This window comes from Colius striatus, chromosome 1 (genome assembly GCF_028858725.1).
Source record: "Colius striatus isolate bColStr4 chromosome 1, bColStr4.1.hap1, whole genome shotgun sequence".
In the NCBI taxonomy this organism is placed as follows: Eukaryota; Metazoa; Chordata; class Aves; order Coliiformes; family Coliidae; genus Colius; species Colius striatus.
In genome coordinates, this window is record NC_084759.1 from 147465716 (window position 1) to 147479136 (window position 13421).

General features: G+C 40.7%; 1 protein-coding gene across 1 annotated transcript in view; it reads left to right on the forward strand.

Moving 5' to 3' along the window:
• Positions 1–13421, forward strand: part of TBXAS1 (thromboxane A synthase 1) — a 240619-nt gene that overhangs the window by 90663 nt on the left and 136535 nt on the right. The window contains exon 4 of the mRNA XM_062011158.1: positions 12366–12462. Within this exon, the coding sequence (XP_061867142.1) occupies positions 12366–12462 (97 nt within the window). The remainder of the gene's footprint in view (positions 1–12365; positions 12463–13421) is intronic.

A 13421-nucleotide genomic window follows, 5' to 3' on the forward strand; every position in this document is an offset into this window, starting at 1 on the left:
GTTAAAATAATTAACATTCTGATTCTTGAGGTGAAGTATATTACAAAATGGGAAGATTAATACTTGACCTACCTAAACTTATTCTTACTTGAAACTCAACTTTTCCCCTGCATCATTGTAATTTTATTTGCCCATTAACTAATGCAATTGAATTTTCATCATCAGTGGAGAACAGACTCAAGTTTGTGAACTCCCATAATTTTCATCATGTTCATTTCCTTAGCAAAATATTTTAACAAATACACAATTTGTAAGTCTTCAAGCAGACCCTGATACCCCCTTTGATAGACCACTGTGTTTACACATATTCACAGGTCCACTCTGTGTGTTTTATTCAACCCACTTCCTCATCCCATGCCTCTTTTGAGCTTTCCATTTTGAATACTGGATTTCCACAGGCCGCTGTTCACGTGATTTGCTCCATTTGGCATCCCCCAAACCTTCTTCAGCCTCGCATTGGATGGGCTGGAGCGGCAGATTGCGTTGAGGTCAGAGGACATGCGGGTGTTGCTGGCAGTGCTAAAACTGCTGTGAAGACAGCATTGCATATTTAACTGAAAGGTCTCTGCTGGATTAAAAAGGCTCCAGGTGAGGAAAGCACGATCAATAATTACGAATATTAAAAGTGATGGTGCCATCTTTTCTTGCTTACCTATAATTTTCCTCTTCCTCCTTTGCCTGCGGAACATAAAGCATCTGAATCCCCCCAGACAGTTGCTTGTGCATATACATTTTCATTTTCTGGGTTTATAGCAAGATTGTTCCAGCTTTTGGGAGGGGCAGCTATCAGAGACATACAGGTACTGCCATTGTATTTTATTGTTCAGTCCATTTTTCCCTGCGAATACAGGTGGGAGTTTTTCAGTGGGTAGGTTTTGTGGTTTTTGCTTTCTCTGTCTTCTAAGCATTTGTAACCCTTTATTGTCAGTCTTCAATCATTTTTGATAGATCAATATATTTGCTTCAGTGATGGTTCATCCTCCGGTTATGTTTGTATCTTTTGCTTTGTTTATAGGGGTTATGAATAGATTCAGTGGATTGTATCTGTACTATACCTTTGTCATTGTGTGAGGATCAAGTCACTTGGTCTTGCCCTAATAACTATGTTTAGAAGAAATATGAAGTCGTTATATTGGTCTGCTTTCAAATCTACTTGTTTTCCCATTTTCTTGGTAGACTTTGGGCAGAAATGACTCAGAAATGAGTCAGACCCACAAGAGTCCCAAGGTCTTTAAAAGCCAAGCGGTTATGACTGACACAAGGAGGAGATGTTCTTGAGCCAACATCTCACTCATGTTCCTGGGCAGCCAGATGCAGGCCCAGGACAAATGTTTAATGCAGATAACGTGTACAGCATGAACCTGGGTATCAGGTCCCAGCATCAGTGTAACATGCTGTGCCCTAGCTGGGATTAGAAGGTGGGTGAACAAAACTTGCTGCTCCATGGTGAAAGGGTACGTTCACGGAAGAGGAGAGGGCTAAATGTATTCCTGCATCCCCAGGGATTTGGATTGTTTCATATAGGATGACATATGCTACTTGTTATACAATTGCTCCCTTGCCTCCCCCATCCCCCCCCAAAAAAAAAGAAAAAAGGGAGCACCAAAAGAAGCACGTTTCTTACAATTGATAATATGTACAAGGTGGTAAATGGAAAATAGGTCAACTAGGTAGTGCTCTTACTATTACTGTTTGAAACATGATCTGTGTCTTATGACTGTACATTAAATATTGAGAAAAAAAATCCCTGAATGTGCATGGATTTCAGTGAGGTTTAATAATTTAAACCAGGTGTTCATGTTAGCTGTTTGTAGGATGTTATCGTAGTTTCTTTACCAGAACCGTATACATCCTGTTTTTCAGCATATCCATTTTTAGGCTGAAATAATTTGCCATGTTATGAAAGTTGTGACTCAGCTACTCAGCAGCCTAATGTTGTCCATTTGTAACAGTGGATTTTCCTGGAAGTCATTACTTTTGAGTGCCATTGTCAGCTGTACACATTGCTCCTGCTCCTCTTGTCCTTTGTGGTGTAGATTTGCCTGTTGTTGTTAGGGAGGATGTTACCACTGATGCACATGCTATCAGGTTTTCCCATTCTTTGCTTTCTTTTCTCTCTCAGTTGAATTGCAGTTTCCTTTGTCTTCTGCATTTATCTTCTTTGAGATGCACTGAAAGAGGTTAGGAAATTTATCATGGTTATTTTTAATGGGTTTTTAAAGCCCCACACGACACAGATTGAATTGATTCAGGAAAATTTTCTGGAGCTGCAGTGTTTTTTATGGTTAAAAATATTTTTATCATTTTTTTTTTTGTGAAAAAATACATCTATTTTTCCCTTCTAGTCCTATAATAAAGCCTTGCTTTCTAACATTTCCACATGGTCAGATATTAGCCATTTCCCGAGATAATTTAGTTTGGTCATGTGTACAGCTAGCATTTTTATTGTAAAGAATTCTGCTAGTGGCTTCATGATAAATGCATAAAGCATTGGGAAATGACTTTTATTGGGCTTGGTGTGCATTTAATACTGCATTAACAAAATTAAACGATTTTGCATGTATGTGTGTAGATCTTAAGAATGTATAGAAAAGGTGCCCGCTATCATAGGTATGCAAAGAGGATTAAAAAAATTATCTCTCTCCTGTGTGCATTTTGTATGCTGTAGCATAAAAGAGTACATTCCCAGGCGCACCATAGATGGTTACTATCCTTTTTTCCCTTTGTTTCAACGTAGTTTTTTAAGGCAGATTGAAAAAGAAAAGTGAGTCCCAATGACTGTTCCCCTCGTGACCAGTCTGGCAAACCTTTACTTGCCCGAGTAAGGCCATCCAATGTTGGCTAGGATCTGTGTCTCTATTGCACACAAACCAGATAAATAGGTTGCCTACGAAACTCTGCTTTCAGTTGCTTAAACTTCAGATAAATTCATACCATTAGCCATAACCAAGTAGAACTGTCTTGTTTCTTATTCAGCAGACTGGTGTATGCCTGTGTAGTTATGCAAAACTCATTTTGGCTTACTTATTTCATCATGTTATGTTTATGATGCAAAATAATCAGTGTATTGAGTCCTATGTATCATTGAGGAATTAAAATTTTTAAATATTAAGATAATATTACATCAGAAATGACATTCATCTGTATTAACATAAACAGAGCAAAGGAATAAAAAGGAATGGTATGCAATATATTGCAACTCTCTCATTGATTTAAGATTGAAATGCCAGTAAGACGGAGTAGATAGAAAATTATGTGTATGCTTATTTCAAACACACACAAATATAAAATATTGTATCGTCTACCACTTCTGATCATAGTTAGAAGAGGCACATAAGCTGTCTTGCCTAGGAAGAAATAAAAGATAAAGTGCAGAATTAAAACAAACAGATACAGCCTACTGATTTTGAATGCCTCTTTTGGAGATATGTACGAGGACATGACTTTTATCAGATAGGCATACACAGTGTTTTCTGAAAGCCTTTTCTTTCCTTCTCGGCTAAAATGGCTAACCAAAATGACAGACGTGAAAAATTCCAGTTGTACTTGAGTCCTGGCTATGATGTGAAATGAATGTTTCAGAAAGGCAGACTTATGGATGGCTTTTCTTTGTACCCTGCTCTCAAGTGTCAGGGAGATAATACAAACCTCAATTTTACCATGGTCAGAAATGCTTTATGAGAGGCAAAACTTAGATCATGCAGGTTTTGGTTTAGCCATCTTGAAACATGTTTGCTTATATGAAGTTTAGTGATGAGTGTGTAACTAGCAACTTTATTAGACTAGAGGTTTTATTACCATCAGTCTGTTTTATAGCTTGCTGTATCTTGTGATGTTGTAGTACCACAAATTATATTTAAATCCTTTGACCTCCTTCCTGTTTAGTTTCCTCCATATGGTCATACGTACACTCTCCTCTTTTTGTCTCATCCCCAGATTTTCCTTGGAGCTTGTACCATGATGTACACATGCTCTATGGATTTCTGAGACACTGAGGATCCTCCTCAGTGGGGGGATCTTATTAATATTTACAAATATCTAAATGGTGCGTGTCAGGAGGTTGAGGCATCCCTTTTTTTGGTGGTTTCTAGCAACAGGACAAGGGGTAATGGGATGAAGCTGGAATACAAAAAGTTCCATTTAAACATAAGAAAAATCTATTTTACTGTGAGGGAGCCCTGGCATAGGCTGTCCGGGGAGGTTGTGGAGTCTCCTTCCTTGGAGATTTTCAAGACCTGCCTGGATGCATTCCTATGCGACCTGATCTAGATGGACATGCTTCTGCAGGGGGGTTGGACTACATGATCTCTAAAGATCCCTTCCAACTGCTACCATTTAATGATTCTCCCTGGTTTCACACCTGCCCATTCAGCTGGGTCCCCCTTGGTTTGCTACAAAACAGCTCTGTGCCATATGCCCCTCTTCTAAGTGTTCTCTCAGCCATATTGTTTGGTGTAGCATCACAGTCATATCCCTCATCCTCTTCAAGTAGGCTGCTTTGTGTCAATATGTCTTGTATAAAATGGCTGTAGCCTTGCCTGTTGTTTCCCAGAAATTGTTTACCTGTCTGTCAAGAGAGGTTACTTAGAGCTTCACACTAGAAATCAGGATAACTGCTGAGCAGATCCCTTTCCCTTCCTGCAAAAAGAAGATGGAGAAAAGACTGCCTTTGTTTAGCCCAAGTAACACAGCCTGCTTATCTTTCTCAGCTATCTTTCAGCCTTTTTTTTTTCTCCATTGTAGTGATAAAATAGGTAGCACTGTTGAATATAAATGATGGACTAATACAAATCCATACAAATCAACAGTGTGTAGATGGTAGCAAGGAAAGTTTGGAGACACAGAAAATTTGCTGTCTCCCAGATATAGCCTTCCCTAGAAATAGTAATCCAAGGTTCTGGAGATAGTAACCTGATGCTTTTTCTCTCAGGATATGGCAAAAGGAGTATTTTGATAGTACATTAGGTGCAGAGAGCCTGAGATGAGCCTGCTCTCACACCAAATCTCGCACACCCACAGAAAGGCCAGGCACAGAAATATGCTGAAACCCACAGGAAATGTCTGCTGCACCATCACATGAGGTCAGTCAGGCATACCCTGCTTTAACGAGCACAGACAATGTATGCTTTGGTGAAAATGTCACAATCTAAACACAAGTAACAAAACACAGACTAACACAGTCTGAGCTTGGTGGGAAACACCATGGGAAAAGATTTAGAAACCTTCTTGTGGCACTCTTGCTGAGGTGAAGAGCTATGAGAGCTTTCAGCGTCACCATATAGCAACAGCACCACGTACCCAAGTGGGAGGAGCAACCAGTTTCTTATTAATATCACAGTAGTTCTCGTTTCCAGTAGCATCCTATAAAAGCAGAACCCTATTTACAGCTTTCATTTCACATTAATGAAGTGGAATACTGATGTAGCTAATCAGTGCTAGCGGTGTGATGCAAGCCCGCAGAGCGGTGGTGGCAATCATCTCAGCCCAGTTGCTAGGATAAAAATAAACACCACCAGCCCTGGGAAGGAGCAGCTCCCCTGCTGTAGAGGACAACAGCCCAGGACCCCATAGCTCCATGCTGCCCTGATGCCTGGCTTCTCCTGCAGTCCGTCTGAAACAAGACAAGTAATTCTGTTATCCCTGTCTATACCCATCGCTGCTTCTCTTCCCAGCCCCTGAATGTGGGCATGAGGTTTTGTACCTGCACTTGGATCTGGACTCAGATTTCCTCAGAAAACCTGAGGGACATAGGTTGCCAAATATGCTTGTATAATTCAGGGGGTGGTTTGGGTTTGGTTTTTCTTTTTTTCCTCTTCATGGCACTTTGTTAGCTTAATTTAATCCCTGTCATTCCTTATATGTGGGTAAATGTCATCTACTTCATTTCATGAATGAATTAGCACAGTCATGCATAGTCTGTGTCTCCCGCACTGCTCACTTGGAAGGGGGAAGGGATTAGTAAATGTGTGTGACCCTCAAGTTGCTAAACCCCAGCTGGAGTTAGAGGTGCCCAGAAACACGGTTTATTTGCACCCCACTGTAAGGTACCTGGAAGACTCTACCAGGCTGTACCTTGAAACAGCACCAATAAACTCTCCTTCTCCTTCTTGTCAACCCTAAATATATAACTTTCATACCACAAGTCCCTTACTGCACCTGACAAGGGAGGAGCTCCTTTAAAAATAGCTGTGCTTTTAGTGGTAGGGAGAATATAAATAATCCCAGAATTTTCTTCCTTTTTTTGATACTTCCTTAAGCGTGTCAGAAAGCAGAGGTCTTTTGGCAAGGTGCAAGTTTGAGATAGCGCAGAGGTTCTTGGTATGTAGAAGGTAGCATTTTTAATCCCGGGTATGTGGACAAAGAGGTGGATGCATAGCAATACCGAGCGGCACAGAAAGTGTGAGCCAGTGTCTGGGCATCTTGTTACATGATATTTTTAATACAGTCAGGAATTAAATTAATAGTTCCATGTGCTTATTTTAAAGCTTTCACAACATGAAAAGAAGCCTAGTTGATCGAAAAAGGAAATGAGGAACAATTTATTCTTAAATAGAAATCACTGTGGCCGGGGCTTCTTTTTCATGAATTTACACAATGGGTTGGATTAGTCTCTGGCTGAGGCATGTGTGTGTGTGTGTTGGCAGACCTGCATTTTGAAACTTTTCTCTGTACATCAAACTGCTCAATGCTACTGGAGCTTCATTTTTGTGTGCAATAAGTTCACTTGTTTTTAGCAAGTTGTGGATTTTTTATGTTTGGTTGGGGTTTTTTTTGGTGTTGGTGTCATTTTCCTGAAGTGGTAATGTGCATTTCTCAGTTCCTTAATCTGTAAATAGCTTGTCAATGCTTTATGAAAATAGTCCAGTAAGGCACACTGCCAGCTAGAGTCACAGCCCAGGATGGAGGAGAAGTAGCATGGGAGTTTGCTTATGACTTTCCAGCAGACTTCCTGAAGAAAGCTGGTGTGGGATTTCCAGGTGTACATGGCAGCTGAGGAGCTCTGTTCTCACAGGATGTCAACAGAGGAAAAAAAAATAGGTGATCGCTGGCAATTCCCAGCTCCTCTATACCTGTCTGTCTGCCACTCTCTCGGATGGAAAATAGAGGTTATTGTTTGTTTTCCACACTGTTTGTCACTCCAAGTTATTTAAATTGTATTCTCCACAGGCCTAGAATAAGCCTTCTACTTATGTATAACTCCTGCCAAATTAGGGCCCGGGGACCTTGGAAGCCTCTAGCTGCTAATATAACACAAATAATAATGGGACTTGTGGTAGTAGCTGATTTTTTTGTCCCCTCCTTTCCTTTCCTCTCAGTGTAAAGTAACCCTTTCTGTGAAGATTGTGTTTTGGCTTTGCAGCTGCTCATTACATATCATACAGTCCCATTCAGAGGCTGAATTGCCTGCAAGAGCTGGAAGGGGACAGTGTTCATAACAAATCCATTTGCTGACCTCCAAAATAATTAAGCAAGTAGCACCAAGCTTCAGTCCTACTTTAAACAAGCAGCATGCTATTTGGTTTTGCATTTCTCTGCCTGCAGTGAATGAGGTGTCTCTAAACAAAAGAGTCGGAGTGACTGAGGAACATTTTATTAAGGAAATATCTCCTAAGAAATTAACCTTTTCCCCTATATCTCTGTATCTTTCCATACCTTTCCTTTTTTTGCTTCTTGGTTCTTTGCTTTTCTCTGAGGAAGACAGAGCTAATAAAATTTTCTATTTTCATTTAGCTTTCCAGATGATCTTTGTGTACTTTCCTGGAGTTCAGCATAGAAAACAAAGCCTTGTTTATTGCCTAACAGCTTATATGTGTTTTATGATTAATGTGATGTGTTTGTAATAGATGGGACTGATAATAGATAGGGAGATCAAAGTTTTCTGTGAATTGACAGCAGCGCTATAAACAAGGTGAAAGGGTTGCAGGTGTTTCCCACACAGGTGTTTCCCAAACAGGTGTTATACACAAACATATGGCCCTTTGCCACATTGAACTGTGTGCCTACTCTATCTTTTCCGGCACAGCAAGGCAACACTGCTATGAGCTTTGCTCTGGGCTCATGACCTGGGAGATGCTGTTGTCAGCAGGTGACCATGCAGTGTGGTCAGAGTAATCTTGGAGGCACAGAAAGGATTATGCTAAATTGGCCCTTCAAATTAAAAGTAGTTGATTGATCCCCTACATCACTCGAGAACAAAAATCTGCATTCCTGGAGGGGTCACTGGCAGAGATCAGAGAGGATGTGTGTGGATGTTGCAGGAGGGACTAGCCAGTCCGATGTGCCTCTTGTCTCACTGCTCCTACCTCAGCTCACAGTTGAATTTGTAAGGCATCTCTTACCTGTATGAGGTAACTTCTGTGGCCATGGCAGGCACTAAGTCCAGGTTGAGACACCTGGACCACATCTCTGCAGAAAAGTGATAGTGGTGCATGTGCAAAACAGCAGAAATCACAGCTGGATTGCTGCTTATGCTCATGGATAAAAGAAAAGATGTGTTACTAAATGACCAAATCATTGCAAAGAGGACCATAACATCTTGTGTGAAGCCTGAACACAAGGCAGAAGTCTCTGTCCTTTTCATTCATTGCTGTAAGAACGATGCTTGCCTGTTCTTACAGATGCAACTGCTGCAGTAGAGTGTGTTTGGTGTTAGTAGCATCTTCAGTTATTGGATGCAGATTAACTCCCTTTGCTCAATATACTGTAATGTAGCGACCACTTTGACCTGCAAGCCCTTTGGGAAACACTCTGGAGCGCAGCCTGGCTTTTCTGCATCTTCTGGGAGTAGATCCATGTCCTCCATTGAGCACTTGGAAAAACTTTTTGCCTGGCCCTGCTGGGGACAGTACAGCACAAAGATGCCTGCTTCTGCACTGCCAGCGTGCTGGGGTGATGGCTTGTCATCTACCCTTTTATCTGCTGGAAGAAACTAGTGCTGTCTTCATACTGTTGATGTATTTGCACCAGGTTTTTCCCATCTCATCTTTCAACGGAACTAAAGCTACTGGTCTAAAAATGTGGATATTTTTCTTTAATCTGGAGGGATGCAGTTTAAACTGAAATTTAACAGAAATTGCCCCAATAGCATCACTTGAATAACTGAAGTCTCATCTACACTGGAAAATTACACTCATATGTGGGTTATGAAATTTATTTTTGCTGGTATGGCAGTGTTACAATAGATTCCCATGTGGACAGAATTGTATTGCTCTGAGAAGCTACATTCATACCTTCTTTTTTCTCTGTAGGAGTGAGCTAGGTAGTCCCAAACATTTGCATTACACTCTGAATGCCCTACACGAAGATATTACAAAGGGTTGGGTCAAGCAATGTAATGGTACTATATCACTGTAGTTAAAGGTAGGACTTTTGTGTATGGGCAAGCCCTGTGAAAAGATTAACCTAGAGAAAGTTATTAAAAAATACTGTCCTAAATTATTCATGAATCTATTTGTAATGCACTTGCCGGGAGGCTTTTGTTTTTCTCAAACTCTTATTTATTAAAATCTGACAAGAATATCAGGTTTTGTTCAATAATAAATCTAAGTCTATGTGAGACTGGTGATATCCTCATGTAGTAATACAGAATCAAAATGAAGTTACATGGCAGAGGTGAATACGTTATGTACTTGGGAAGAATAGATTATTGTTCAGGAGGATTTTATCTTTTGCTTGCCATTTTGGAACAAGTATAAAAACCAAACAAACCTAGTTGGGACATATCCTCTTGGTTTGTGACTGAAGACTTGATCCTGGAAAGGATTTTAAATGTTTAAACTCAGGAGTTTTTGTAGTGGCTTTGCAGGTTCTAGAGCCACATTTGCTAACAAAATCACTCAGATTATCTTGTTTCATGCTTAAGTCTGCTTGTTCTTTTTCCTTAACTCCAGGTGAAGATCATGAAAGTAATGCTCCTAGTCTGTGGATTTTAACTCCCAAACCATGTCCATACACACCTCTCTGTGTCTTAAAGAAGGTTAGAAAGATTATATACCAAAAGTAGAAGAATGGAGAAAAGATAAGAGAGCTTTTGTTGTTTGGAGTACAATAAAAGATGGTAGTATGTCTGTGCTTTACAGCAGTCATTCCTTAAAAGCAGGTAGAACTTTGCATAAAATTCAGTATTTTAGATTTATTGATTTTAGGGGATTTTTTCCCCTCTCCTTCTCTGCCTTTATTTATAACTGGGTAAGGAAAGGAATAGCAGGTGCCTATAGATAGAAAGTTGGAGTAAATGAAAAAGAAAGGGCTTAGCTGTCGAAGCAGAACTGTGACTTCAGGTGACTGGTCTGAGTTGGAGGATGATGAATAGGTCTGTTTACATAGGCTTGGCTTGTGAGTCACTTTCTCTTAAAAGCATCTTGAGTAGGAGATGCTCCTGTCCCAAGTTTTATTTCTGAATGCTTTCAAGCACAAAGTGCACTGTGACACAAAGACTCTGACTGTGAGTACTGTTCTGTTATTCCAGTGGACCAAAGCTGGAACTCTACAACTTCCCAAGTTTGAAATAGACTAGAAGTATCTCTCTCACACATGTGCTTTGCACAGCATATTGTTGTGGTGCCTTTGAAGAATTAAGCATTAATTTAAGAATTAATCTATCTGGGTAGATGTTATCAGCTTCTAATTTGGATTTACAGTCTGGTGTTAGGGATTTGGTCCCTGTGAAATCCTGAGTGTTGGAGGTACATCAGTCAATAGCCATTAAATGAGATGAGGAACTTGATAAACTTGGAAAGGGGAAGAGAAAAGCAAGGTGAGACGTCAGTATTCATGGCTGATCATCCCAGGTAGATTTGGAGTGGCATGAGTCTTCACCTTGGGAAACTGCTTTACCTCTCTGATGCCAGAGGAATTGTACAAAGTGCATGTGTAAGGGGCATACAGGGCATTATCCTTGTTTGCCAAAGACAAGATTGTGATCAAAGCACCCTTATCTTATGCACCCATTAGGGTTCTGAAGAAACATTTGGCATTTATTGACCGCTACTTTACTGTGGTTTAGCAAACTGAAAGAGGTGAAAAATAGACCATACCACCTGTAGCTAAGGTTCAAGTGGAGCCTGTGGGTTGGATTTGGGAAATAGCAGTTCTGCCTGGAAACTATCAGAAAACAAAAAAAGATCACGTCTTTCCCGAAAAAAAAATATTTTCTTGTTTTCCTCTGCCATTTGTTTGTTTGGTGGTATGGGGGTCAAGGTGGACTCTGCAAACCTGCTTTGAAATAAAGATATTTGTCTGACTTGTTTGCCCTCAGTGAAATCAGTGCTGCTGCAGCTTCATTGCCATGGGAACCTCCAGTTACTAAATATAATTTAGCCCAGGGTTTGCTTGTCTGATCTGTTGCTGCAATGTAGACAGGTGATAAGCAATATATTGATACTAAGCTGTATCATAGCAAAATGATTAGGCATCAATATTACCCCAGTATTGCAGCATCTGTAGTATTCTTCCAGCCTTCTGCTCTGAGGTGCCTGGCTCTCCTGTGCCAGCCTCCTCTTCCTCTCTCCTGGCACAGCAAAGGCAGCACTGCCTGCACAGTCTTCCTGGTCCAGCAATTGGCAAAGGTGGGGACTGCAGACAACCTCTGCTGGCTGGTAGTACTTCCTCCCCCTGCAGGGCAGCTAAGCATGGAGTCTTGGGAGGAATGCTGCTGGAAAAGGACATTCTGCACCGCAAAGAGCTGCAGGTTTGGGCTGGGTCTCAGTCAATACCCCAAGGACAAATCCTGGCTCCACAAGGTCAGATTAAACGGGAAGCAGGGAAACAGAGTCTGTACCAGCAGAGAGTGAAGCCCCTATCATCCAGTCTTCTCCTAAGGTTTTATGAATTCCTTTATACTATTTATTTCTTCATTTTTTTTCCCCCTTGTTGATATTAGGTAAGGTTAAAATAGTATCTGTTAGATGGTTATGTTCATGACAATACACAGCCTGGGATGTGAGATGCAGTCAGTTCTAGTACTAGCAGAAATGGTGGAAGTGTGCCTTTACTGCAGTCATGCCAGAGGGGCTTCTGGAAAGGTTCATTGTAGACAAGGCATTGCCATGGAAAGACATTCCATGTGACTAACTTCAGGATAATCGATTTTGTAGGTCTTCCATGGTTGTTTGGGTTGACAGCTTCTAATGTTTTGCTCCTCTGTAGTTTGGTTTGCTGATACTGCATCACTTTGTACAGAATTCATAGTGAGCACAGGGTGTGTAAACCTTTATGTTAAAGTGTACTGCTTTACCCAAGGTAATGTATTTTCTGTGATATTTGCTCATGACAAGTATTTTCAAGCCAAAAGAGGTATCTTAAGGAAGGAGATAGCTCTCCAGTGGTCATTGTCTGCTGAAATGACTCTACTTTTATCTTTGTAGGTATTACATTGGTCGCCAGATGTTTGTGGTGGTCTCCACACCAGAGATGATCAAGCAAATCTTAGTGACAAACTTCAGTAACTTCACCAACAGAACTGTAAGTAGATAAAAAGGTCAGCTTTATGGATGGAGCTAGTAATACTGCTAATTTGAGCTCAGACAAAAAGTGGCTGCAGGGGAGCTGGAAATAGAAGGGGGGAAACATGGTTCAATAAGACTTAAAGCTATATAGGTTCAATATATACATTCAAGCCAAGACTCCTGTTACCAGGACATTCTAAGGATCAAGGGCAATGTCTTAAAAGGAGATACACTGCCCGTGTGACTGAAGTACCAGAGGGATGCTGAAGAGAGAGGGTTTCAGTATCCAGTTTTGTTACCTCCTTTCAAATCTTGGGGAAAATTACTGACTAGCTATCTTACATGATTCCCAATCTGTGATATGGGGACAGTATTATTGGCTTTCTCCCATCGATGGTCTGTTTTGTGGTTTTTAGACTTGTTAGGACAGGAGCAGGCTGCTTGAGACAGGGACATGCCTCCTACAGCTAATGTCTATTGCTTTGTCATACTTCTGAACATAATAAACAGAGAAGCATGAAGATGGAGTTAGCAAGGATTTGTAAATATACTGTTGGTTATATGCTTATATATTTAAAAGCTCTTTTTCTGGTACTGTTTAGAACAAACAGTGAGTGGCCAGAAGAATAGTAAAGACTTAGAGCAGTTCCTTAGTGTTTTACAAGGAAATACTGCCAGTATGGCCATTCACTGCCTCAGTGCTATCCATTCCCCGATTCGCTCTAGTCCCTTTGTATGCACAAACCTGCTCAAATAAACTCACATGTATTCATGAGGATTGTTTGTGCCCTCAGGGAAAATTTCATCTCTGATCAGCTGTCTGTCTCCTCTGCCCCTCTGATTCTCTCTGCAACCAGACAGTCTGTTTGCAGACTACTTGTCTGCTTTGCTTGCTTCTTTTGGTACATGAGGTTCATCTTGTGACTACCTGTATCTTATTTAATAACCATTTGTACCAGTCACCCTCCATTCTGC